Source organism: Dryobates pubescens, chromosome Z (genome assembly GCF_014839835.1).
Source record: "Dryobates pubescens isolate bDryPub1 chromosome Z, bDryPub1.pri, whole genome shotgun sequence".
NCBI classification, from domain to species: domain Eukaryota; kingdom Metazoa; phylum Chordata; class Aves; order Piciformes; family Picidae; genus Dryobates; species Dryobates pubescens.
Window position 1 is genome coordinate 105,955,218 of NC_071657.1, and position 25,627 is coordinate 105,980,844.

Genomic DNA, 25,627 nt, shown 5'->3' on the forward strand with positions numbered 1-25,627 from the left:
AAGCAGGCTATAGCCACATAAGCTTGGCTTCTCATTATTATCAAGAATTTTTCCATGAAGAAGAAAACACATTTCAGTTCTGAGAGACACCATGCAAGCAAACAGCATGATGCTGGTATTAATGATGCAAACACAGATGCTGACCTAAAGCCTTTAAAAAAATCATACCTAACACCTCATAAAAATGTATCAAGTATTTATTCTGAGGGACATAAGTGGTTTCAAAGTTAAACTGTCTAACCTAGCTGTCTTTAAATATCCTTATGAAGCAACACTTTCAGATTCTTTGGTCATAAAAAGAGAAATGTGAAATAATTCTGAAGCTTGACTTTGACAAACACTGTGCAGAGTTGACCAGTTTGCCACAAAAACTTTGAAACTGTTCTCATTTCTTTCCTGAAAGTGAGGAAATACTTGCCTCATACACGTTGAACTGAGACTGTCCTCTTGACAACTCTCTGTAACTTGTTGTGAATTCCCCGATGAAGTCATGGCTGTATAAAAAAAAAAGTTTCAAATCAAACGCACAACATTTACTGATTTAAAGACTAATTTAAAAGAGAAGCACAGTCAGTATGCTCTGTCACTCCAGAAAAGAGCAATGGCAAAACATATCATTGACTTAAAATAAAAAATATTGAAAGAACACAGTATTTCTTCCTCTGTTGTGTGTTCACTCTGTTAGTAATAAAAAATGTAGAGATCAAAACCATTAGCTTAAGTCTTTATGACTTCTTCTCAAATTAGCTGCACTATGAGGACTAGACTGTAAATCAGTGATCTGATTCCATTATAAGCTTACAAAAGTCTTAAAAAAAAAAAAAAAAAAAAAGGAAAAAGGTGGGCTATCAAAGATTATCACCATTTTATCACTGAATGACCACTGGAACCACAGACTCTGCACTGTATGTAAGACTACGTGAGAGAAAGGGAGGCATTAAGTGTGAAAGGATGCAAAACAGGGACCAGCCTCACCAATGTGTAACGTGACATTAAGAGCATTAAGAAGTACATTCAAGGGGAATACCCAAAGCACATTTCAGCTGCTATGTCTTCCCATCTGGGAAGCAGTCCACTGAAGCTACTCAGCTTAGGATATTAGACACCATCGGAAATTACATCTTGACCTTCTGCTTTATAAATTCTGTTTCTGCTCCAGGAATATGTACTGTTACCCACATTATTATTATTATTATTATGGTAAACTAGAAAAATAGAAAGCCAAAGTTTTACGACTTTGTGACTGCTAAAATTTGTTTTTAAGAAATACAGCACACTTTTCATTAATCTATAAAAATTAAAAGCAAATTTAAATTAATCTGACCACTGCAAGAATAATAATGGAAACAATCCACAGCAACATGAACTTTCTTGATTAATCATGAAATGAAAAAACAAATGTGATACTGTGATACTGTGAAATCATAACAAAACAACGCAAATACAAACATCACTTTCTGAAACCAACATAAAATCAAAAACATGTAAGCCAAACAATTAGAAGAGCAGTCATCATGCTAATGCACATGAAATAAGCAAAGTTTGAGAAATACAATATGGTGAAGGTATTTCTGATTACTCAGATTCAGAAGGAACCACCTCTCATGAAGCAATGACCAAACAACATTGCAATGACTGTTAAAGTAGGGGAACAGAGGCTATAACTCATTATGAAAAACAAAGCACCAATCCCTCTCATTATTAATGATCACACTTCACCAGATGGATCTCTCTGCATAGAGAATTCAGGAAAAAAATTTTCACTCTCTTCCAAACACCAAATACTCCTAGGCTTAAAAGACTTCTGTCCGTGAATGACATGTCAGAACACTAAATCAAGACTCTTAGTATACAAATCACCTGAACCCCATCTCCCTAAATCTTCCATTTTTGGCACAATGCGTTTAAGTGCTGAAAAAAACACTTTTGGAGTTCTACTTTATTTTCCTCTTTTTTTAATGATCAAGAGAAAAAGTCAACAAAACTAAAACAACCAACAAAAAGAAAGGACAATCATCATCAGAAATATGTCAATGAGTAAAGTGATAAAGTACAGTAATTTGAAAATCATCTATCTACCTGGAGAAGGAGGAAAGGAGGATGAAGATGGAGGTCAAGAATTAAGGTGAGAAAGTGTGTAATGTGACATTTACAGTCTCCTGCAACATTTAGATTCTCAGATTTGGTGGTTCTAACTCATGGAAAAAAACCCAAACAACATTTCTTGTAGGTTCAAGATTATAGAGACATGGACTTGCTGGAGTGGGTCCAGAGGAAGGCCACAAAGATGATCAGGGGGATGGAGCACCTCTCCTGTGATGACAGACTGAAAGAATTCAGGCTGTTCAGTCTGGAGAAGGCTTCAGAGAGACCTTATAGTTACACTTCAGTATATGATGGGGACCTACAGGAAGGCTGGGGAAGGACTGTTTAGAAAGGCATATAGCAATAGGACAAGGAGCAATAGTTTTAAACTGGAGCAGGGTAGATTTTAATTAGACACAAAGAAGTTGTTCTTTACAATAATAGTGAGAAACACAAAACCAGGTTGCGCTGGGATGCGGCTAAGGTCACATCCCTCATCCCTGGAGACTTTCAGGAACAGACTTGGTGTGGCCTACTTACTGCCAGGGAACTGGACAAGATGACCTTTGAGGGTTTCTTCCAACGTGATCCAATCTGTGAAATGGCTTTTGCACCATGTAGGTTAAGTAACAGTTTCTCTGAAATTAGTGAAAAGGCCTTCATACAGAAATAAAACCAGAGTATTGTTGATGTGCTGATGGGAAGTTGCACATCATCTTTTTTTGTGCAATGATAAGGACACACAAGAAAAAAAAGTAGTCACTGTTCCACAAAAGTGGCCTTGTCCACCAAATATTTTGGGTGTTGTCACAGCTCTTACAAACAATAAAAAATACTGTTTAGAAAAAGTATCTTACATTTTGAGCAAAAATTGGTTTGAGGCAAAGAACTGTTTAATAATTAATCACATTAATGCTACAAAGGTCCTGTATTTAGTCAAGAAATTTTAAGTGATGTTTGAACAAAAGTGAGAGCTAATAATATACAATTACTCTTAACAATGTAATTCATGAACGTGACAGTATGAAGCTCAATGCAAAGCACCCTAGAGGCATTTTTTTTTCAAAGTGCAGATAAGAGAACAGAATCAGGCAAAAGGGATAAAAAACCCCTCTAATGCAAGACTCAAGAAGTCAAGAGTCATGTCAAGTTTCATGAATCAAGTATAAATCAAATATATGTACAGGAATGTTGCCTTACTGATTGCAGAATAACCTGCATTATTCAGTATCACTTGCTCTACTATCTAGCAGGCTCTCTGATGTCCTTCCAGCAGTCTGCTTTTGCCTAGTCTGCACATCTCTGAAGCAAAATTCAGCATAGTGAGGTGATCAGCTAGTGTAACAACTGCTTATAAACAAAGAGTGCATAAAAAATGGAAATTAATATAAACTGAGTAACAGCAGCATGGTACTAGACTAATACTTGAATAGCATTTACTTCAGATACATTTGGTAATGTCAAATTTAAACTATGCACCCAGGTTCTTGCTACACTCACTAGAAAGGCATACTGGCAAATTACTCCAGTTCAGATGGAAACAATCAGACCATTTCCCCCTGCAGATACTGAAGTAGCTTAAATGATTAGTTCAATCCAGTTGTCTGATTTTTACATTGTTTGAAGTTACATGAGATGAGTGCTGAGGAATTTATCATGTAAGATGTCAATGTTCTGTCTTCTTCTATAGCCAAAAAAGAGTAGAAAACAAAAGGCAACCCCCCCACACACTTAGGATAAAAAGGCATATATGCAAAAAGTATCCTTAACTTTGTTTTTTCAGTTATTCATTTACAGATATACAGAGAGGGATGTGAGCAATAATCTCTCAAACTGTTTGGGAGAGCGCAGAGGCTGATCATTACCTGAATTCCAGTTTTTTAAATTTGTTTAAGATTTCACTTAGAATTGCAGCTACACAATATTATTTGTCTAATTTCTTCCTTTTCTTCTTAATTATATGTCAGCTTCAGATTTTGGAAGAAACATTTCATTTCAAACACATGGGGTTTAATAACAAATAAAGGTTGTATGTTATTAAGGTGTTCACTTGGCAATATAATTTCATTTTTCATGATTAGTTTTGCCAAATCCTTTAAAATGTGATATATTTACACTTAATCATACTACAATTTTTTTTTTAAGTAATCTAAATGAGGAATAGAGGATATTTACTAATATGACTTTGTTAATTTAAACCTTCTCAATTGCCAGATTATGGCATTTTGTATTTCCAGCAAATATCTAATAAAGAAGGATGAATTTTCACTAGCAGATATTTATAGAGGATAAATGTGATAAGAAAGCTTATAAATCAGCATGCTTCACAATGGGACCAAAAAGGCTGAGAAAACTGAAATTGGTTTTGGACCTTGTCAACAAGGAAATGAATGGCAGCACAGGATAAATTTGCCTATTATCATTACAAGATCTTTTGGGATGCAGAAGCACAGTATCGTTAGCTATAATACTAGAAGGAAATTGCACAAGCAATATTAAAGAGATCATAGTAGAATAAATAATATACTCTTAAAAATCCAAATGTAAGTGTACATCTATAGATGTAAAATATAAATGAAGTTTAATAGGAAATAGTTAAGACAGACCATTTTAAAAATAATCAAGCATCATCTTATTCTTGTATTACATGAAAGTTCTACTACCATAATCTATGAGTACAGTTTCTAATCAAAATATGCTCAAATATTTTTGAAAGAACAAGAGGTATCAATCCAGTCTGACAAAGAATTCCATCTTGTCTGTCAAAATAAGGGTAATTTGAAGGGCTGACTTCTTCAGAAAAGAAGTTACACTCAGTACGGTCAGTGAGCCTAAGAACAGACTGCTCCTCTTGAATCAAGCAACAGAAATTCCACATATATTCCACCATCCTCTTCCTAGCAGTCAAGTTGTTTAAAACCCAGGTCTTCTAATTCCAGAGTTTATAACAATGAAGACAGGCATGGCAACGAACATTCAAATCCAATCTGAAATTTTGATCACTAATAGGCAGTTTCTACATTGCAATATTTAGGTGACCTTGAAGTAGCAACTGCAGGCTCATACATTTTACCACACTTAAGAATCAACTTTTATGCAGCAGTGTTTTAAGCAAAAGAAAGTAAATTATTAAATGGATATGTCTCTCTTCATATATGTACTTTAACTGATAATATAATGAGATTCGTGAAACTGATTTTACAGATCACAAAGCATTCCATCTTGCTGGCTCTGTGTATGAATATACACAAATATCTGAAACCGGCTCATACATCAACATTTACTGCAACTACAGAAGAAAACAGAACTGTAGCACAGCAAAACTGCCTCTACATATTGATAAATACCATTCACTAGTGCTGTTCTGGGCACTGTATATATATTTTAAAACTTTCATAAATACGCATGGATAATCCTAAACAATGAATGTCTTACCTTCCATCTCTGTCCCAATCGTACACTTCTACCTTAATTGTCCTACAAAAAACCAAACACAATGAACGTATTAAAAACATACTTAAATGTACTAGGAATGTCTATAATATTTGTATTTTAATATCCTATGGGTACATCTATTGTGCCAAATCCACAAGGCAGAATTCTTTAAGCCTTAAAGTATTAGCAAAGTTTTTCAGAACATTAACAAACTGGAACTTATTGTGGAGGTTTCTTCGGTATCTGCTGGAAAACAGGTATCTACTGTGAGTTAATAACATCTTACAGGGAAAAAAAAGGCAATACATACATATTTGAGAAGTATGCAGAGCTTGAGAGCCTTAGGAAACAAAATTACTAAGCAGTAAAGTACAGATTAAAAGCAATGCTCACAATACAAAGTAAAGTACATTACAGCAGAAAGGAATTCTAGTCAATACATTTTGGTTCTTAAATGAAAATAACTACTTCAGAATACAATAAAACTCTGGTAGACAATATTAATACCTTCTAAACATTTTACAGTGGTGAAAGATGAAAACTGTGAGACACACCTAAGATTTTGTGAAGGCCCTGCATGTGGTTGCAGATGAAAGAATTTGTAGTTCTTTAAAGACTGCATTTTTCATCTCCTAAAATAGTTGCGCTAGCTTGCAAGAGAGGAGGAGGTTGCTTGGCTAACTGACTAAAGAGGACAGAAAAGAGCAGCATCTTTTTGTTTGTTTGTTTTTCATTCAATTTGTATAAAGCCAACAGGATAGTAATTTAGTTTCTCGGACTACACTAGGCAGCCATCAGAATATACAACACAACCATGAGCCTGACTTCCTAAAATTAGATGTGGCAAGTAGATAGTGGGGCATGGGGGAAACAAACCAGAGGCAGGAGCTAGGTACCAGTTTTCCCCAAAATGACAGGTTGCCCTGGACACCATGGGAATACTCACTGTGTCTGAGAGTCAGTAGCTGCTGAACAAGCTGGGTAATTGTAATGGGTTGGGGCAGACTCCCTCCCCACCACAGGCAGAAATAACTCAAAACACTAAAGTCTGCTAACATGGAAGTATTCAATGTAAGCACTTTTCCAAGAGGAGAACTAATTAATTTGTTTCAAATCAGAATTTAAAGCCCAAACCCCAGATTATTATACACTCAAAATACATGGTTCTAAAATATTTACATAGGATAAAACAATAATTGGCAAATTTCCAAAAAAATGCCTTATGAAAAATGTTAACTTTATTATGGTTTCATACAGTTTCTTGAGCATCCATCTGATGAACATGCACCTGGCTACTATGTGAATCAGGATAATGAGATGGGATATTGAAACCGGTTAACTAAAAGTATGACCAATAAGCAGGCTTGTGTACCTCCTATGCCTTACTTCATATTTATGAGCCTATACCTTTCTTATGCAGAAAGGCTCAAAGTTGAAGTTGCTCAGCCTAGAGAAGAGAAGGCTCTCCAGGGAGACCTTATTGTGGCCTCTTAATATACAAAAGGGCACTGCAGGAAAGATGGAGATTAAGACTTCAATGAATCCTATCTGGCCTAAAATTAATAGAACATGACAGAAAAATAACACCTCTAGATTATATGTATTTCAAGCAACAACTTGTTAACTTTTATTTTTCAGAACACTTTCACATGAAGTCATCAGGTCTGCAGCATCAGAGGGGACAGGAAATTACTTTAAAATTTGCTTCCGGAGAAGTTGTTGCCCATTCTTCCTGTGAGATACAGTTTAATAGATACTAAATAATTTTCTTGGAAGGGACTCGTTGGGTTTTCAACATTAGGTTTAGCAACATGTGGTACTATGTATACCAACAGATTCGTGCCTCTTTTTCACCTCTTTTTGTGGTACTCTAAAAAAAGCAAAGAAGGAGTTGCTTTATCTTGATGTTTCTCTTTTCAACTCAAAGTTAATGGCTCTGACCACAACATTTGTTACTTTGTATCCTGCTTGTGCAATTTCAGTTTGGGGTTAAGTTACCTTAGAATGAACCTGCTTAAATTTCAAGTTACACTGTGGAAAGAAGTCAAGAACAACTCCAAGCCTACTTCATCCCACCAAGTTTTTGACCCCTGAAGGGAAAATTCATTTAATGTAGTAAAAAATATGCAGTATCACAGAGGCCTTTTTTGTTAGAGCACCATTATTTGATTTCTGTGTTGTTACTATTAAAGCTAACCAGGATACACTAGTAAGTTAAGAATTACCTAAGGTTTAGTGGGACTTAAATTTTGAATTGTCTTACAAATCTGTGTTCAAATAGCCAAAGAATCTCAGTAAGAAAGCCCAAATTGAGATAAGTTTTTGAGAAGCATCTTCAGACATGCAACTTCAGTAAGAGCAGCTCTTCCTTGAATAAAGTTCCTCTCTCCCAAAACATATATTAAAAGGATTGATCACAGATCTTGAGTTTTACCTACTTTGCATGACATGCAAGATATCAGAAGGTCTCTCAAGTCTTCATATGCTAATATTTTACCCTTTTTATTCTGCTGGTTGAACTTAGAGGATGGGTTCTCTACATTCTAATTATTTTTTTTTTTAATTGCTTTAATTTAAAAAAAACAAAATCAAGGTTAGAGAGTGTTTTGGGTTAGGATATCTCTATTTTAAAACCCTAACACAGACAATAGCTGTGTAAAAGCTCATATTAAGAGGAAAAAAAAACAAAACTACACAAATATTAGAGTAAGTACTATTGTACTACTAAAGTCTCATTCATGCGATGGCTAAAAACAAACTGTATAATGAAATAGTTTTAGAAAAATTAAGCAAATACTGGCCTTTACACAATGAAAAAGTACATAGAGCTCACTCAGAAGCATACACTAACTGAAGATTTAGAATCATAAAATCAACAAGGTTGGAAGAGACCTCAAAGATCATCAAGTCCAGCCTGTCACCCAAGACCTCATGACTAAACCACGGCACCAAGTGCCATGTCCAATCCCCTCTTGAACACCTCCAGGGACAGTAACTCCACCACCTCCCTGGGCAGCACCTTCCAATGCCTAACAACTCTCTCTGTGAAGAACTTTCTCCTCACCTCGAGTCTAAACTTCCCCTGGTGCAGTTTGAGACTGTGTCCTCTTGTTCTGGTGCTGGTTTGCCTGGGAGAAGAGACCAACCCCCTCCTGGCTACAATCTCACTTCAGGTAGTTGTAGATAACAATAAGGTCTCCCCTGAGCCTCCTCTTCTCCAGGCTAAACAACCCCAGCTCCCTCAGCCTCTCCTCGTAGGGTTTCTGCTCGAGGCCTCCCCCCAGCCTCGTTGCCCTTCTCTGGACACGTTCAAGTGTCTCGATGTCCTTCTTAAATTGAGGGGCCCAGAACTGGACATTTACTCTCCCCAAAACCAGAAAGAGTATAATGACATTATACTCACTTTTTACATCTATCACAGAACACAGAGGACCAGAAGCTGATCTCTGAAAATATCATTTTTTGAACAGACTTTTCAGGTTTATGATTTTTAGAATTCCCGCTTTGGTCTTAGGAATCTAATTCTTATCTTTAGAAACATAACTTGATTGGTTTAGGATGGATTGTGAAATTCCATGGAGCCTTTTATGCATAAGGCATTCACTGAGCTCGTTGCGGTGAAGGCATTCAAAGTAGAATCAACATGAGAAAACAGTAGTTACACAATAACTTGAGGCATATGATTATAATTTTAAATTCTCTTTTGAAATGGTGGGATTATTGTGGTAGAGGCATATTGAAATATCTTTAATTATTATTAAACCCCTTTTTCTTTAGTATGATAAATAGCGCAGCATCTAGAGACACTAGTTTCATGAGCACTATTTTGCTTATGCATTATGCACATAAACCCACATATGAGTTACAAATTCTATTTGATTAGAATGTACTAATTATGAAATCACTGCACTTTTATTTGTATCTAACTGAAAGAGTATCCAACATGCCCAACAACTGTATCAAGTATTTTCACATGGAGGATGTTTGGAACACAGAAGAATCCTTTTTCCTTCAATTGGAAGGAGTATGACATCAAGCACCAGAGGAGTATTCCAGCTCAAAGCAGCTAAGATCTGATAGGAAAGACTAAAACCAGCCATTCCTCCTGCAAATGATTTAAAAATACCACTTTCCTAGGGAAAAAAATGCATGTAAAAAATACATGGCAACCATACCCTCCCCCAACCCTCCCCACAACTCCTTCCCTGCCCCAAACACAAGTCAATTAGCTTTACCTTTTAATAAAGACCTTATAAAGAGGGCTTGAAGTTCTCTACTCTGAAAAAATTGTTTAGCTAAGTGAATACAAGCACTTCTTACTCCCTTGCCCCTTCATATTGTCTACCAAGATTCAATCGGGGGATTCAAGAGTTGGTTTGTTTAATCTCTGGTATTACCTAGTAATTTAGACATTCAAAGAATGCCTTCCTGTACAACTAGGCCTTCATGGAAACTGATAATAGCAATTTTTGTGTACACAATTCACTGAATAATTAGCTTGATAAAGCAATACAATGGAGTTATTACATGACAAACTCATGTACTGCTTTAACATAAAATGTACATGAGTGGAGGTTAATCACACACATGGAAGATGAAAATACTGCCCAAAGAACACAGATCGTTTTTCATTGAAACTTCATTAAAACTAGTGAGCATACTCATCATGGTGGCCATTTTCCAAGTTACTGTCTTCTCTCTCTAATTGCTTCTTAATCACTCCATAGAGATGAAATCACCACTAATGTTTCCTGCAGATTTAGTATATTGGCTTTATTTTACTAAATTCCTTAATGTGATGAATGGTTTTGAATGCAAGTCCTTTCAAAATGCTGATTAAATAACCTAAATAGCATCAGGAACTGAAATGCATAGAAAAACTTTCACATGAAAAGATACCTGTGTTAGAAGGAAAGGAAAGTTTAATCCATAGCTAAGAATGTTTAATCTATAGCTTACCGGTCATAGTCTCCATTACACAGTGCTCTGACAGAAATCTTGAATGCTTGCCACACTGGATTTAATGTATTTTTTACGACTTCTGTTTTGTGGCAGATTGTAAAACTGCAATAAAAAGAAGATACATTTTGTATTTGCTTCTTTTGTATCATCAAACTCAACTCCAAAGAGCTGTAATTTATATTCACTCATACAATATCCATATGAAATTAGAGATAAGAACAGAAATGCAGAGAAATCACAGAGAAAGGAAGACTGAAGAGGACAGACCTGTTTGAGAGAGATTACAGACGAGGGTGCTGAACAACTCCAAATCAAAAATCTTTTTACCCAAAACTTTGATGTAAATTACAACCATTCAGTGAGTTATTTCAGGCAAAAGCAGTCTCCACCTCACTTGCTTAAATGGGCCTTGTACAGCCAGGAATCATTCACAGATACAGAAGGAAAAGTGATCTGGTAAGGATTTGATTTTTAGCAACTATGTCAGAGAAGTCACAGCTTCCTGATTCTTGTTCCTCATTTTGTGTCTGATTTTTTAACCAGGGCTCTTTCCGGTAATATATAAGCCTCTGTGAGATCTCATAAGCACCTCCTGTCAGGTGAAATACAATTTATTGGTTTAATAACTTCTCTTTTCTCTAAATGATGCCACATTAAAATACTTCTTTTGAATCCTAGTCTTGCAAACAAGTTGTTCAAAAGAAGATATGAGGCATGGTCAGTGGTGAAATCACTACTGAAATTCTACACACAGACATAATTAAAGCTGTCCTTTGAGGGAATATCTTAAGTTCCATAGGTCTACGTTTTTAACCTGGATACATGCCTGAAGGCATGCCTGAAGCTAAGAGGCAGAAAAGGGGAGCATCCTTCTGCCCATGAGTGGCAAGTACTGTCCCGGTCTCCTCCCAGATTGAGGAGACCAATAAAGAATCCATGGCTCAATGCTTGCCTCTTGGAAGACAGTGAAGAGGCATCACACTCAAGGATAATAAAAACTGCCTATAGCAGTACACCCAGTAATACCCAGAGAATTTCCATTATTGACCTTAATGTCAATCACAAAAGAGCCATAACTCCTTCAGGTTTGGAACTGAAGATATTCAGCATCTATTCAGGAAGTTGTTCCTATAATCTGCGTCCAAGAGGAAAGAACTAGGGACAGACATATATACCCATAAACAGGTTTACATTAATAACTGTTCCACTTAAGCTACTGAAACATGCTAATATTATACATGTCTGGTCTTTGGTTTCATACAGTGTTATGTGAGGACTATCAGTAACCAAGAAAAATTAGCCCCACATAAGCAGTATGCTGACCAAAAGAGTTCATGTCAAGTCTTAGCAACAGAACAGGAGAGACTAGCATACTTCAACAACTTAAAGCATAAATATAGAAATATCTATTTTACAAGTGACTATTTGCTATTTAAGGCTTCTCTGAATTTAATTTCCTGGAACTCTGTCAAAAACGTATTTCCTAATTTGCAGTATTTTTATCTGAAACAAGTTCTAACCGTTAACATATTCTGCAGCTACAACTTTGAGAATTCTGTTTAATTCAAAGGCATACTCTCTCTTAACAGAGGTAATGCCACTTAACTATTTTTATTACAATTAATTTTCATAGTGCTCTAGATTTGGACACATTTAACTCTTAAACCCCTGCACTGCCATATTCGTTTCAAAGTTTTGTTACAGAGTTTTGTTTCTAAACTACATAGCGTGATACACTTAAAACCAAGCAACATTATAAAAGAAACACATTAAAACTGTATTATAAGTCAGTTATCTACTGTTCAGCAAGAGAAATATTTAAAAGGCACCTACCTGCCATCTTCATTGCTTCGATGAAATACAAGGAAAGGGTCAGATTTCCCAAAGAAGTCTTTCTTGTCTAGTTTGTTTGCACAAAATTGCATTAGAACTGAATCCTGAAGTGGATAACATAGAGAAATTACACAGAGCATGTAGTTTACTACACTAAAAAAAATAAAGGCAAACAAACAAAAAACCAACAACAAACAAAAATAACCCCATACTGACTAATAACCATATATACAGAAAACAAAATAAATTAGGATTTCTGCCTTCTAGATACCTTCTACACATTTGCATTCCTTCAATGTCCTTATAGTACTGAATCCAAGAATTTGCTTAAATGCCTCCAAATTTTCCCAGTTTTATGACATCTGAAGTTGGGGGTTTGAGTAGATGACCTTTGGAGGTCTCTTCCAGCCCAGACCATTCTATGATTCTATGATAAGTTGCATTCTGAGGGAAGTAGGAAACTAGGTGACAAAGGAGATGGAAAGGTCCATGTTTGAACTAGTCATCATATACATGAAATTAGAGTGGAGTGAATCTGGAAGAACACAAAGGCCTTGGAAGGCATCTACTATCTGTCTTCATTAAAAGAGAAATAATTTTTAAAATCCTGTTCAGATTATGGGGTTTATGACACATGACTTAAATAGTTTGTTACAGCTGGGTTAAAAATGTTGGTCTTGGAGGACAATCCCAGAATATCAGGTAAAAATTACCTTTAACCTCTTTTAAGGTTGCTGATAAATGCTTAGGGTGATGTCATGCATCTCTTATGAATGATAGGAGCTTAACTTAAGAAACATAGAAATAGAGTTTCCACTGGAAATCAATTAAATGATGCACTCGTTGTGTCATATGATAAAAGTGTTAATATTTTTATCATGTACTATGTATAAAGATTTGAGCCAATAAAACAGAGGGTAAAGTCAGGCATTTTCCATTATTCATTTGTACTAGAAACACAGGAATTTCCTACTGCTAAATGGAAGTTAGAATAGAATAGAATAGAATAGAATAGAATAGAATAGAATAGAATAGAATAGAATAGAATAGAATAGAATAGAATAGAATAGAATAGAATAGAATAGAATAGGTTAAATAAGACTGAGTTCGTGCACCCTATTAACATAACTGTGCAGGACCAGTATGTACCCCTGGAAAAGTAAATAAGATTTGAGCTCATGTGCTGTTGAAATATACCACTTACACTACTTCTGCACAGAAATAATGCAAACTTCACTAAGCTGGAAATAAGGCACAAAATTAAAGATTTCTTTTTACTTCAAGTATCTGAAGAAAATAAGGCCTAAACAGACTAGCTATTGGAGGTGTTAGCAAGAAGTTAATCACTGTTACATAAAGAGAAAAATGTCAACCATGTATGACATGGCATAAAAGTTAGACGTTACAGGATCACAGGATGTCAGGTGTTGGAAGGGATCATCGAGTCCAACCCCCTGACAGAGCAGGACCATAGAATCTAGCTCAGGTCACAGAGGAACACATCCAGACAGGCTTTGAAAGTCTCTGGAGAAGAAGACTGCACAACCTCTCTGAGGAGCCTGTTCCAGTGGTCTGTGACACTTACAGTAAAGAAGTTCCCCCTTGTGTTGTGGTGGAACCTCCTGTGCTGCAGCTTACATCCATTGCCCCTTGTCCTATCACAGGGAGCAAGTGAGAAGAGCCTGTCCCCTCCCTGCTGACACCCAGCCCTCAGATATTTATAAACATGTATTAAATCCCCTCTAAGCCTTCTCTTTTCCAGACTAAAAAGCCCCAGGTGCCTCAGCTTCTCCTCATAAGGCACGTGCTCCAGTCCCTTAATCATCCTCATAGCCCTCTGTTGGACCCTCTCCAGCAGATCCCTGGGGAGCCCAAAACTGAATGCAGTACTCAAGGGGCAGAGTAGAGGGGAAGAAGAACCTCCCTTGATCTGCTGGACACACTCTTCTTAATACACCCCAGGATCCCATTGGCCTTCTTGGCCACCAGGGCACATTGCTGTCCCATTGATAACTTGTTATCCACCAGGATTCCTAGGTCGCTCTCCACGGGGCTGCTCTCCAGCAGATCACCTCCCAGCCTGTACTGGTGCAGGACTCTGCACTTGTCCTTGTTGAACCTCATTTGGTTCCTCTTTGCCCAGCTCTCCGGTCTGTCCAAGTCTCACTGGATGGCTGCACAGCCTTCAGCTGTATCAGCTGAAGGTGTCATCAGCAAACTTGCTGAGTAGACACTGCGTTCCCTCATCAATGTCATCGATGAAGATGCTCAACAGCACCAGACCCAGCACTGATCCCTGGGGGACTCCACTAGTTACAGCTCTCCAGCTGGACCTGGCACCATTACACAAAAGGTGAAGCATTGCCACCTTAACACCACCCAGAGTGGAATCTCTTCAAACCCCAAAGGTATTTTTGAAGGTTTATGCATCTAATCTTGTGCTCTCCAGATCCCTTATACGTTCTCACCAATGCCTGATACTACTGCTTTCTTAAGATCTGTGATCTTGTCAGTGTAAACTCTTCAAAGAAACACTCTACAGCCCCATCCAATATATATCACACTTTGACAAACTAACTGCTTCCTCAGATCCTAACCAGTCTTTATCATGCCATATCCAAATCCTTCATAATTCTTCCAGTCTCTTATTCTCTATGATTTACAGACTGCTGCTAGTTTATTTAGTGCTGGGAAGCAACTGAGCTGGCTGCCAGGTGCTTTCTGACTAGTAAGCCTCTGACCAATCCACTTCTCCATGAACTCCAGGAGGCCAAGGAGCAGCAACACGCATGGGGAAGACCTTGACCACATTGTATCCCTCCCCTTAACTGGTCAAATTTATCTCTGCCTCCCTTCCCCCAGCTTCTGTTCTTCACTTAATAAGGAGGCATTTGCCATTAATAGCCCACTTAAGTCTTTTTTGAAAGAAAAATTCCATGGCAATTCTTTGAAATATCTTACTATTTTCCCCCCATAAACATTAGTCTCACTTGTAAATATGACTGTTAGTTATTGTATGGTTAAAACCCCAAAATGTTACTTTGATGTTCATGCAATGTCAGTATTCCATAACGGAAGTACAATTCCGTGGCTGAAACAAGTGGATCTTTGCTAAAAATCAGATTATTAAGAAATTAAAATGTGATTAATTACTTGGGGAAACCAACATTAGATTTAAAACTCATCTAAGAATTAAAAATTTTAGGCTTCCTATTGTTTCCTGCTTCTTCTATCTAAAACTATGAGTGACTGTTAGGAAAAAAGTATCCTAATTTCTTACATAAATGCAGATTTATTCATTATACCTTTGACAATGTGGTGCAACATAAATGACAAATTTCATTTAAAACAAACCGTCCCAACAAAAGCAATCCATACATACTTACTCGGCAACAGCCTAGCTCCTCTGCTGTTACTATGACTGTTCCACATTTCTTGCCAGGAATTCCTCTGCAACAAAACACACCTCAGTTCCTAATTATCATTTCTGAAAGTTACAACTGACAAAGATAAGCACAAGGCAAGCCATCAAGACACAAAAATGATGGCATACTATACAGTTTCCTTTTTTTATCACTTGTCTTGTGTAAAAAGTTGGTTTATCATAAATGAATTGGTAAATGAGCTGCATATTTATCCGAACTAGTAAGAAACATATTCGTTGCAATCTTACAGGAAATCATAAAAAAAGTTACAATAGAATGAAACTACAACCTAAGAATTTTATTTTCCATCTCCCTATTTTATTTAGGGACAATGCCACAGCTTACTGATTTGTGAAAAGCATCCTTTTGCAAATTTTCCTTAAACAAAATACCTAAGATATATGAAAAAATATACACCAGCCTTATTTTGCAACATTTTCCCTGAACTGTTCATGAAGCTGCAGCCTCACCATCAAATACAGTAGCTGGAGAATAAGTTATAATTTATCCAAACAGTCCCTAAAAACATTGTGCTGCAACAGCAGAAATCAAAACTCAGATCCTTAGCATAAAGTACAAAAAGCCATGCATAGTCTGATTGTGTTCAGTGCCAGCAGCCTTTTTCAATGGTGTGGGACAAGGAGGGAAGTACAAATATTGAGATGAAACTTTTTGTGTGATGCAAGTCTAGATTTTTTTCCATAATTAATGCTGTTGCTTATGCTAATTTTATTTCTAATTCTTAATTTCTTTATGTATAAAGTATTCTAATAAAACTACTTTCCAGTAAGATATTAAGGCACAAGCTTGGGGCAGAGCAGTTGAAAAGCTGCCTGTCAGAAACGGGCCTGGGGGTGCTGGTCGACAGCACGCTGAACATGAACCAGCAGTGTGTTCAGATGGCCAAGAAGGGCAACAGAATCCTGGCTTGTATCAGCAATAGCGGTGGCCAGCAGAACTAAGGAAGTGATTGTGCCCCTGTACTCAGCACTGTTGAGACTGCTCCCTGAATACTGTGTTCAGTTTGGGGCACCTCACTACAAGAAAGACATTGAGTTGCTGCAGTGTGTCCAGAGAAGGGCAACAAAGCTGGTGAAAGGTCTGGAGAACAAGGTTTCTGAGGAGCAGCTGAGGGAACTGGGATTGTTTAATCTGGAGAAGAGAAGTCTGAAGGGAGACCCTCATTGTTTTTAGCAACTATCTGAAAGTAGGCTGTAATGAGGTGGGTGTTGGTCTCTTTACCCTAGTATCAAGTCTTATATCGAGAGAAAATAGCCTGAAACTTATAGCCTGAAAATAGCCAGGGAAGTTTAGATTGGATATTAAGAAAAATTTCTTTACTGAAAGTGTGGTCAGGTATTGGAACAAGTTGCCCAAGGAGGTGGTGAAGCCACCATTCCTGAAGGTGTTCAAGAAATGTGTGGACATGGCACTTTGAGACATAGTTTAATGGCCATGGTGGTTTTAGGTCAACAGTTGGAAATGATCTTAGAAGTCTTTTCCAACCAAAACAATTCTATGATTATATTTCTTAATTGATTGCATTGTTTAGCTTTTTCTAAAAAAACTAGAGGACACTCCTGTTCTTCTGCGACAATATGTTAATGTGAACAGTTATTGTTCTTACTTTGCTTGTTAGTTTTCTTAATGCTTATGAATTTTTGTACAATGCTCTGCCACTTTAAACAAGTTTAGCAAGACTGGTATAATTAAGAAATGGTAGGAAAACAGTTTGTGGAAGCAGATGGAAGTTTAGGAGTAAATTACTAATATGAGTTTATGCAAGCTTGCCAAAAAACTTGTTTAGAAGTTGATGTTTAAATGTGTAAGCAGCACATCAGGGAATGACAGCCCTATACTGTTGGAGTAATTTGCCAGTAATCAGACTGACACATGACTGATCCCCTGGACCTGCTCAGTGCTGCATGGTTAAGTCTGAACTCACAAGAAAAACAGAGGACAGAGAAACTATTCAAGTTTTTGTGTGGAAATTTTAAATGACAATTTAATACATACAAAACTTCTGGTACTCTTCCATTTAATGTGGCATGATTTACAAGGTGCAATACTTTAAGACCAAGCTGGAGAATTTCCTTGAAATAACAGAAAGAAAAATCTGATAATTCGAAATGTTACATGATATGATTCACAGTTTTATCAGCATCTTCAAATCACATTTTTAAATTTGTCATCATTCAACAGCTCAAGACTGAAAATTACCTATTTTAGTCTCTGTAGTAACGGGATATTGAAATTGCAATCTCAGATTTTCAAAAGATGAGAAAACAGCATTTCTGTTGAACAGTACTTCTTCAAAAACTTCTGAAGTTTGGTAGTAACAGCAGCAGTAGAAATTACTTAGCTATCTGGGTGATACTGACTTCATATAGTAAAAGGTTTTAAAGCACAAATATCCATGACTCTGGCTTTGGCAGGGAAAGAAGAAATAGAAATCTCAGAAGCACAACTGAAAACTCAAAAATCACCACCTCTACAATTCTGTAGGTTATGGAAATTAAAATGGAAATCACCGTTATCTGAATCACTGTTAACTGAACCAAAATTCTTCCTACTGAAGGTTTTGAACCCAGCTAACCATGCCATTGCAGACAGTCTGGGCGGTGATTGTACTTTGAAAAAAAAGCATCTAACCTGTCCTTTGGTATGAAAAGTCTAATAGATTTATCCCACTTGTCAATGATTGTGCCAGATAATACAGATTGCTAAAAATAAAGCTCTGATCACTTTGTGAAGACCTGAAGGCTTGAAGTAAACTGTTGATAAACAAGCCTCATTTATGACAAACTGGTCAACAAATGGTTGCCATTTGATAGAGAACCTTGTGCCAGTTGTAACACATGGCAGCCAGTATCTGTCTCAAACTGAAATTTGCACAGGAAGACATTTATGTGAAGACATGCTTCATTTCAGTTTATGAACACAAAGGCCAAAGGATGCCAGAGAGATAAATGTGTCTGGCATTTTCACCCTGAAGGATGAGGAAATCAGGGAAGGAATCCCCTGAAGACATCTGGGTATATAGGTCATAAAAAGATTAAAGATTGAATTCTTGATTGTGTAGTAGATGTGAAAAGCACACACAGTATAGTTGTATCTGAAAGCACTGGGTAAGGTTTGGTCTGATGTAATAACTAGGGCTCTCAGGGACATGCATCTTATAATAGAAGTATAATAATACTATGATGGTTGCCAAAAAGGAGAAATACTTAATTGAGTTTAGCACAGAGTTTCTTCACAGAACAAAAAGTTTCATTATTTAGGAACTAAAAGCTCTACTAAGTGATCTCTATAGTTTGTGGTGCTAATAAGTTTGAACTTTGTATGCTTGTCTTGAGACTACAAGTGTGAAAAAATACTAGACCACCTGCAGACACTAGAGAATTTGTTGTCTTACAAATTCTCTTACAAACAAATGTACAGTCAGCACAATATAAAAACTTCAGTGGTCACAGATCAGACCTAACAATAATACCTTGTGAGAAAACAACAACAAAATTTCAAGTTGGTTTTATCACTGTATGAAAATACATTTCTTGAAGATTCAACATGACAGACCAGTCCAACTGCCAGAGAAATATTGACTAATACTCTGTTTAAACCTAGAATGCAGTGTCAGTGCCCATCTTCTTTAGCTTTAAAGAAAGCTGGTATTGAGCTACCCTGCAATTGGTTATATTGTGCTGAAGCAACAACATAGAATTTATGTTTAGGCAACCAACTTCTCAGGGTAAGTTTCTCTGGAAAGGGTCACAGATAGCAGTTTATGGAGTAGTAATGAGGCAATCTATGTTACATAACCACTGACAACTTCTGAGTTATCTGACACTCAGATATAGAAACTGTGCCAGTTCAGGTGTGACTAAAGGTGCAAACGGAGTAAAGGAAGGCGGGATGTGAGGAAGAACTATATTTCAGGCAGTCCTATCGGTTTAAGAACCCAGGACTTGCAGGTGCTCTACAGTGATCACTTCTTTTTGGACAGTATTTGAGGCAGTAAATAATTTGACTGTTCGAGAAACTGAATAAAAAATTATCATCAAATAAAAGGTCCTCAACAATACCTGCATGTCTCTAGACAAGATACAATCTTGAGGAGTAACTGTCTCCTTCAAACAATTCCACAATTGAGACAGAATATCTCTAGCACCTATAGAAGTTTGAAATGACCCTCCAAAGACCACCTGGGTTTTAACAAGGACTAAAAGAAGGACCTTTCCACAGTTGCTGAAAGTCAGAGAAAGATGACAATTTTTCTGGGAATTCAAACCTGAGAGGTTAAACCAAGCCTCCAACTCTACAAGCTAAAACTGCAATGAGGCAGAGGATGAAACATTTTTGGGATAATTACAGTGTTATCCCTGAACTCACACAACTTAGCTCACTGACAATCACAACCATAGATAAGAAGAACCAACAAATCTATAGGAAGTCCCAGTTCTACCGTTCAGATGTTTTTCTATCAATTATGTTCACAGACAAATTACAGGATAAAGAACTTCCCAAAATAGGCCAGCTGGCTCCAGTACAGCCTCATTAGCAGGCAATGCCACTCAGATGTGAATAACTAGCATTGAATGCTCATTAAGCTTTGCAATGACTCTGCCTCCTCGTTAAAGGGAATCCCTGCAGGAATGCACTTAGTAGATCCTGAAATAAGCACTGCTGAGAGTTAGAAGTGTGGCTAGCATCTCTGTAGAACGACAGAACATGTAAATATCTAATTCTGAATAATGTCTGGGAAGGTGACACCCTCCTAAGGAGAAAAAAGCTGTGTAATTTTTGAAGTAGATACATCTGCATCTCATCCTTTCGTGCTAATAAAACCAGAGCATGCAAGGCCAGTCTGAGCAAATCCCACACATGTAGCTTGTCTTGAAACAGCTTTTAATGAATCCAGTAACCCAATAGGTAAAGAGAGTAAATGTTACTGTTAAAATGTCAGATTCTCCATTTCATCTGCTTTGTATGACTAGATGTATTTTCCAAGAGAAATTATCCAGAGCAAAAGCTCACCTTGGCTCCTGGCCAGTCTGTACAATAAAGTGCAACACGGATGGTTTTGAACAAAAAACCTAATAGTCACAGGGATAACAGGTAGCACACTAATGTAGTGTGAGCCAGTCTTCTGCAACAGACTGCACTGAATTCAAAGTCCTTAATGGTGTTGGAAACGGAGAGAGAGGTTCAGGAGACATCCTCATACTTGCCAAGAGAAAATACTATCGGGTTTATGACCCACAGGCATCTACTGATGCCTGTAAAGTCAATCAAGGTGCAAATCATGTCTGTCATGAAGGCAAAGAAGAAAAATGTGTGTGTATGCTTTCACTTTTGCACTGCAATGGTGACCCGCTAGGCTTGAGATGTTTTGCCTTCATTTTGACAAAAGACAAGTGCATCTTTTCATGGTAGACTTTAAGGGAACTTTCTCAGGTTATATATAATCTAACTTGGAGTTGGCCAGCTCATCAGAGTAATGGAATCATAGAATGGTAGGACTTGGAAGAGACCTCTGGAGGTCATGTAATCCAAACCTCCTGCTAATACAGGTGCTCCTAAATCAGATTATACAGGAACATGACCAGGCAGGTTTGGGAAGTCTCCAGAGAAGGAGACTCCACAATCTCTCTGGGTAGCTGGTTCCAGTGCTCTGTCACCCTCAAAGTAGTTTCTCCTTAAGTTAAAGTGAAACCTCCTGTGTTATAGTTTGTGCCCACTGCCTCTTGTCCTGTCACTGTCCACCAGTGAGAAGATCCAAGCCCCATATTCATGACCTCTACCCTTTAGATGGATATTTATATTAATTTAGAAGATCCTCTTTCAGTGTTCTCTTTTCCAGGGTAAAGAGTCCCAAGTCTCTCAGCCTCTCCTCATAAAAGAGATGTTCCAGTCCCCTAATCATAATCTTGGCTCTCTGTTGGTCTCTCACCAGTTGATCCCTGCCCCTCTTGAAATGAGAATGTCACAACTGGACACAATACTCCAGGTAAGCTTCAACAGGGCAGAGTAGATGTGGAGAAGAACCTCCCTCAGTCTGCTGGCCACACTCTTCTTAATGCCCCCTAGAATATCACTGGCCTTCTTAGCCATGAGGGCACATTGCTGGCTCCTGGTGAGTTTGTTCTCAACCAGCACTTCCAGGTCATTCTCTGCAGGGCTGCTTTCCAGCCAGTCAACCCCAAACTTGTACTGATGCCTTTGGTAATTCCTTCTTAGGGGCAGGACTCCACACTTGCCCTTGTTGAACTTCATGGGATTCACCTCTGCCTGCCCAGGTCTCACTTCATGGTGGAGCAGCCCTCTCTTGTGCTAGTCCCTTCTCCCAGTTTTGTATCATCAGCAAACTTGCTGAGAGTATACTCAGTTCCTTCATTCAGGTCATTGATGAGGATATTGAACAAGACTGGATGAAATAATGACCCCTGGAGGAACATCACTAGCCACAGGCCTCCCACTACACCCTAACTGCAAGTGGAGAGGAGTTAGAGGAAATCAGGAGTCAAGCTGAGCCAGGGAAGAAGTGCGCAATTACTATTAAAAGAAAATAAAAACAAACAAAAACTCACAAAAATCCCCAACCAAGATATATTACCATCATATGAAAAATCTGGCTCTACCTTTAAGTGTTTGCTCTTTTAATGTGAATTTGTAGCACACATTTTGATAAAAATTGTAAAATATTTTCCATTTTATTCAAACATTATTTAGGAACAGAAAACAAAGATAGTTCAAGTCGTTCGTATTTTAATTCTCTCTACATCTCTGTGAACAATGGCTTGCAAGCATCAAAATCCTTTCAGTGGGAGAAAAATCCACTGAGCATAAGAAATAGTAAATAGAAAATATTTCATAGTATGGATTGCCTCATTGTTTGGGAATTGTATTATTTGGAAAAGCAGAAATACAAGTAGGAATCTCTGGACTTGAAAGAGTGAGAGTTTTCTTCCTTGATGCTTGAACAAAACCAGTAAATGTTTACAATGTGCTAATTTGTGAAGTAAAAGGAAAAACATTTTTAAGATTAGTATATTCAAACTATTGCAAGGCACAATGAAGTTGACAAAAATTTTGGACGAGTCAATTCCTTTGCTAATTGTCTATGAAGATTTCTATTGTTCCTAATAATTTATTCTCTCTGAAAAGCCACATCTGTCAATTCTGTATATCAAGATACCTGAATAAAAAACAAAAATCCACAACTCTCGCCTTGTGAAGCAGTACATACTTATCTAACAATCAAGAATTAAATACTTACACAATTGATTTTTGCAGTCTGCTACCCTGTGATCCAACTATTTCTCCCAGTGTACAAAACATTTGTCCCAAAAAATCCTGAAAAGCAGTAACATAAAACCTCAGAATTCACATTTCACTGTCGTAGAACACATGCAGATGAACACAGCATCTTAATAATTATTATTCAATGATGAATCATAAACAGACTCACTTCTTCATGTGCACATTATATGGCATAAAGTGGATGTCTTCAGCACAAAGTCTACACCAACTTGTACAGATTTCCTCTTACAGACAATGATGGAAAATAGATATTTCTGCTATTAATGTCTAATGAATAAAGCTTCCTTATACAGCTGAAAAATTCAGGAGACTGGCACTATTCAAAAAACAGGATCCAGTGCATTTGAATATGTTGATGAATGAAATTGATGAATGTACAGTTGTTTTTAAATGGTATATAGACTCAGGATGTGGGCCCTTTTACAAATGCAGCTGTGTTTGCAAGAAAGGAAAAGTGGAGTCAAACCACAGAAAAAGGATGACCCTGAAGATAAGCATGTCAGCAAGATGACCCTGAAAATAAGGAGGTCACAAGCCAACACAGCTGCCAGAGAATCAGTTTATGTCACCTTGAGTCATCAAAAGACCACCAGATTATGCTGAACAACCACCCTAAGACCAAAGTGAGCAAGTGACATTGGGTGGGGTGGTATGATAATGGGTCCTCAGGAAACTGTTGAATATGTAAACAATTCATTGAAAATAGAATGAATATGTATGTAACCTGCCTATATAATCTTGCTGTTTCTAACCCTTGGTGCGTGTGTTTTGGAGGAGTGACCCCCTACATGTCCAGCATTGCAATGAAAGAATACCTGCTTGACGACTTTGGTTATTTAGTTTTCACTATGTCAATGCTTAGCCTCTACTAATTAGAATGTAACAGGTACATATTTTAATCAAAATCTACTTGAATAATCTTCAGAAGAACATTGGTTTATTTTCTCATTGTTTGTTCTTTTCTTCCTGCAGGTTTAGCTAAATACTAATCCTCCAATTCCTGTTCCAGTAATCAAACAATGAAAACTAGGCTGTGTATTTGCATATATCTATGATCTTTGTTTGCACTTCCATAGAGACCAACCTAACTTGTGTATTATCTTTTTTCTTAAAACTTAATTACAAGTTCTTTTCTACAAAGAACTATGTTTCAGGGGAAAAAAGCATTCAGATATACTAGTTACTACAGAAAAGTACAAACAATCTTGGGCAGAAGCCCAGAATGAGGCATTGTTCTTGTTCACGATGGTATATGGAAGACTTCTATTTCCTGCATCCTCTTAGTTAGCATTGTAGATGTTCAGAACACTTCCATGATGACAGAGACAGAAAACAGTTTGCCAAGGACTTTAAATCTTTACAGGGAGGATCTAACTGTAGATCAATGGCTAAAAGTCTTTTCAGTGTGAAACAAACACACACATTCTTCCAGTATTCTCTCTTCCTTTGTTCCAGGCAGTTATAAAAACCCAAACAAAACACTCAAAAGTCCCTGAATTCTGCTCATATCTCTCTAAATTGTAAAGCTGCAATTTAATTCCTTTGTCCTGGTTTTGGCTGGAATAAACTTAATTTTATTCCTAGTAGATAGTACAGTGCTGTATTCTGGATGTAAGATGAGAATGATATTGATAACACACTGATGTTTCAGTTGTTGCTAAGAAGTGCTTATACTAAATCGTGGGCTTCTCACACTGCCCTGCCAGCAAGGAGGCTCAAGAATTTGAAAGGGGATACAGAATGGATAGCTAACCCCAAATGACCAAGGGGGTATCCCATACCATACGCTGTCATGTCCAGTATATAAACTAGGGGGAGATAGCTGGATGGCACTGCAGTTTGGAAATTGTCTGGGTATTAGTCAGCAGGCAGGGAGCAATTGTACTGTGCATCACTTGTTTCATAGGTTCTATTAATAGTAGTAACATTAGTATTAGTGTTATTTCCCCTTCCTATTCTGTCCTATTAATCTATCACAACACTGGAGTTTTATATTTTACTTTTTTTTTTCTCCAATTCTCTCCCACATCTCAGTGGGAGTGGTGAGTGAGCAAGTAGCTGTGGGGTGCTTAATTGCCAGCTGTGGTTAAACCATGACACCCTTCCACTTCAACATGACATGAGCATAAAAAGGGATACGATCAAAACATTTACAAGTTTTAAGACCTAAAATGCAGCATATCACATATCAGAAAGGCATACACATGAGCTTAAATATGCCCTTCATAGGAAGAATATCCCATTAAAATTATATTAATGAGCATTTCATATGTTACTGGCCACTGCACAACCACTGCATTTGTCTCTATGCATCTGATATTGCTTACAGTCAAAAAGAAAATAAACATATTTAGGAAAGGGTAAGCATTTCAGCACATGAAAGTATAACAGAGAGGAAAAACTTACATGTTTTGATAGGTTAGGACTCTTAGAGTCAACATCATAGCTTGAAAAACACAAAAACAAAGATGTTATATCAGGAGTTGCACAGTTCCAAGGACGACACAGAGAAACAAAAATCAAACAATTCTTTCACCTGTTTCAATGTGTGTACTTTGACAGAAACA

The 25,627-nt window shown here is 37.3% G+C and overlaps 1 protein-coding gene across 1 annotated transcript in view; it reads right to left on the bottom strand.

Annotated features, from left to right (window-relative positions):
- CPNE8 (copine 8) overlaps nt 1-25,627 on the bottom strand; it is a 78,421-nt gene that overhangs the window by 27,095 nt on the left and 25,699 nt on the right. The window contains exons 5-11 of the mRNA XM_009910186.2: nt 25,467-25,506; nt 23,017-23,093; nt 15,702-15,765; nt 12,316-12,419; nt 10,480-10,584; nt 5,521-5,562; nt 419-494 (exon numbers count right to left, since the gene is read on the bottom strand). Coding sequence (XP_009908488.1) covers nt 419-494; nt 5,521-5,562; nt 10,480-10,584; nt 12,316-12,419; nt 15,702-15,765; nt 23,017-23,093; nt 25,467-25,506 — 508 coding nt within the window. The remainder of the gene's footprint in view (nt 1-418; nt 495-5,520; nt 5,563-10,479; nt 10,585-12,315; nt 12,420-15,701; nt 15,766-23,016; nt 23,094-25,466; nt 25,507-25,627) is intronic.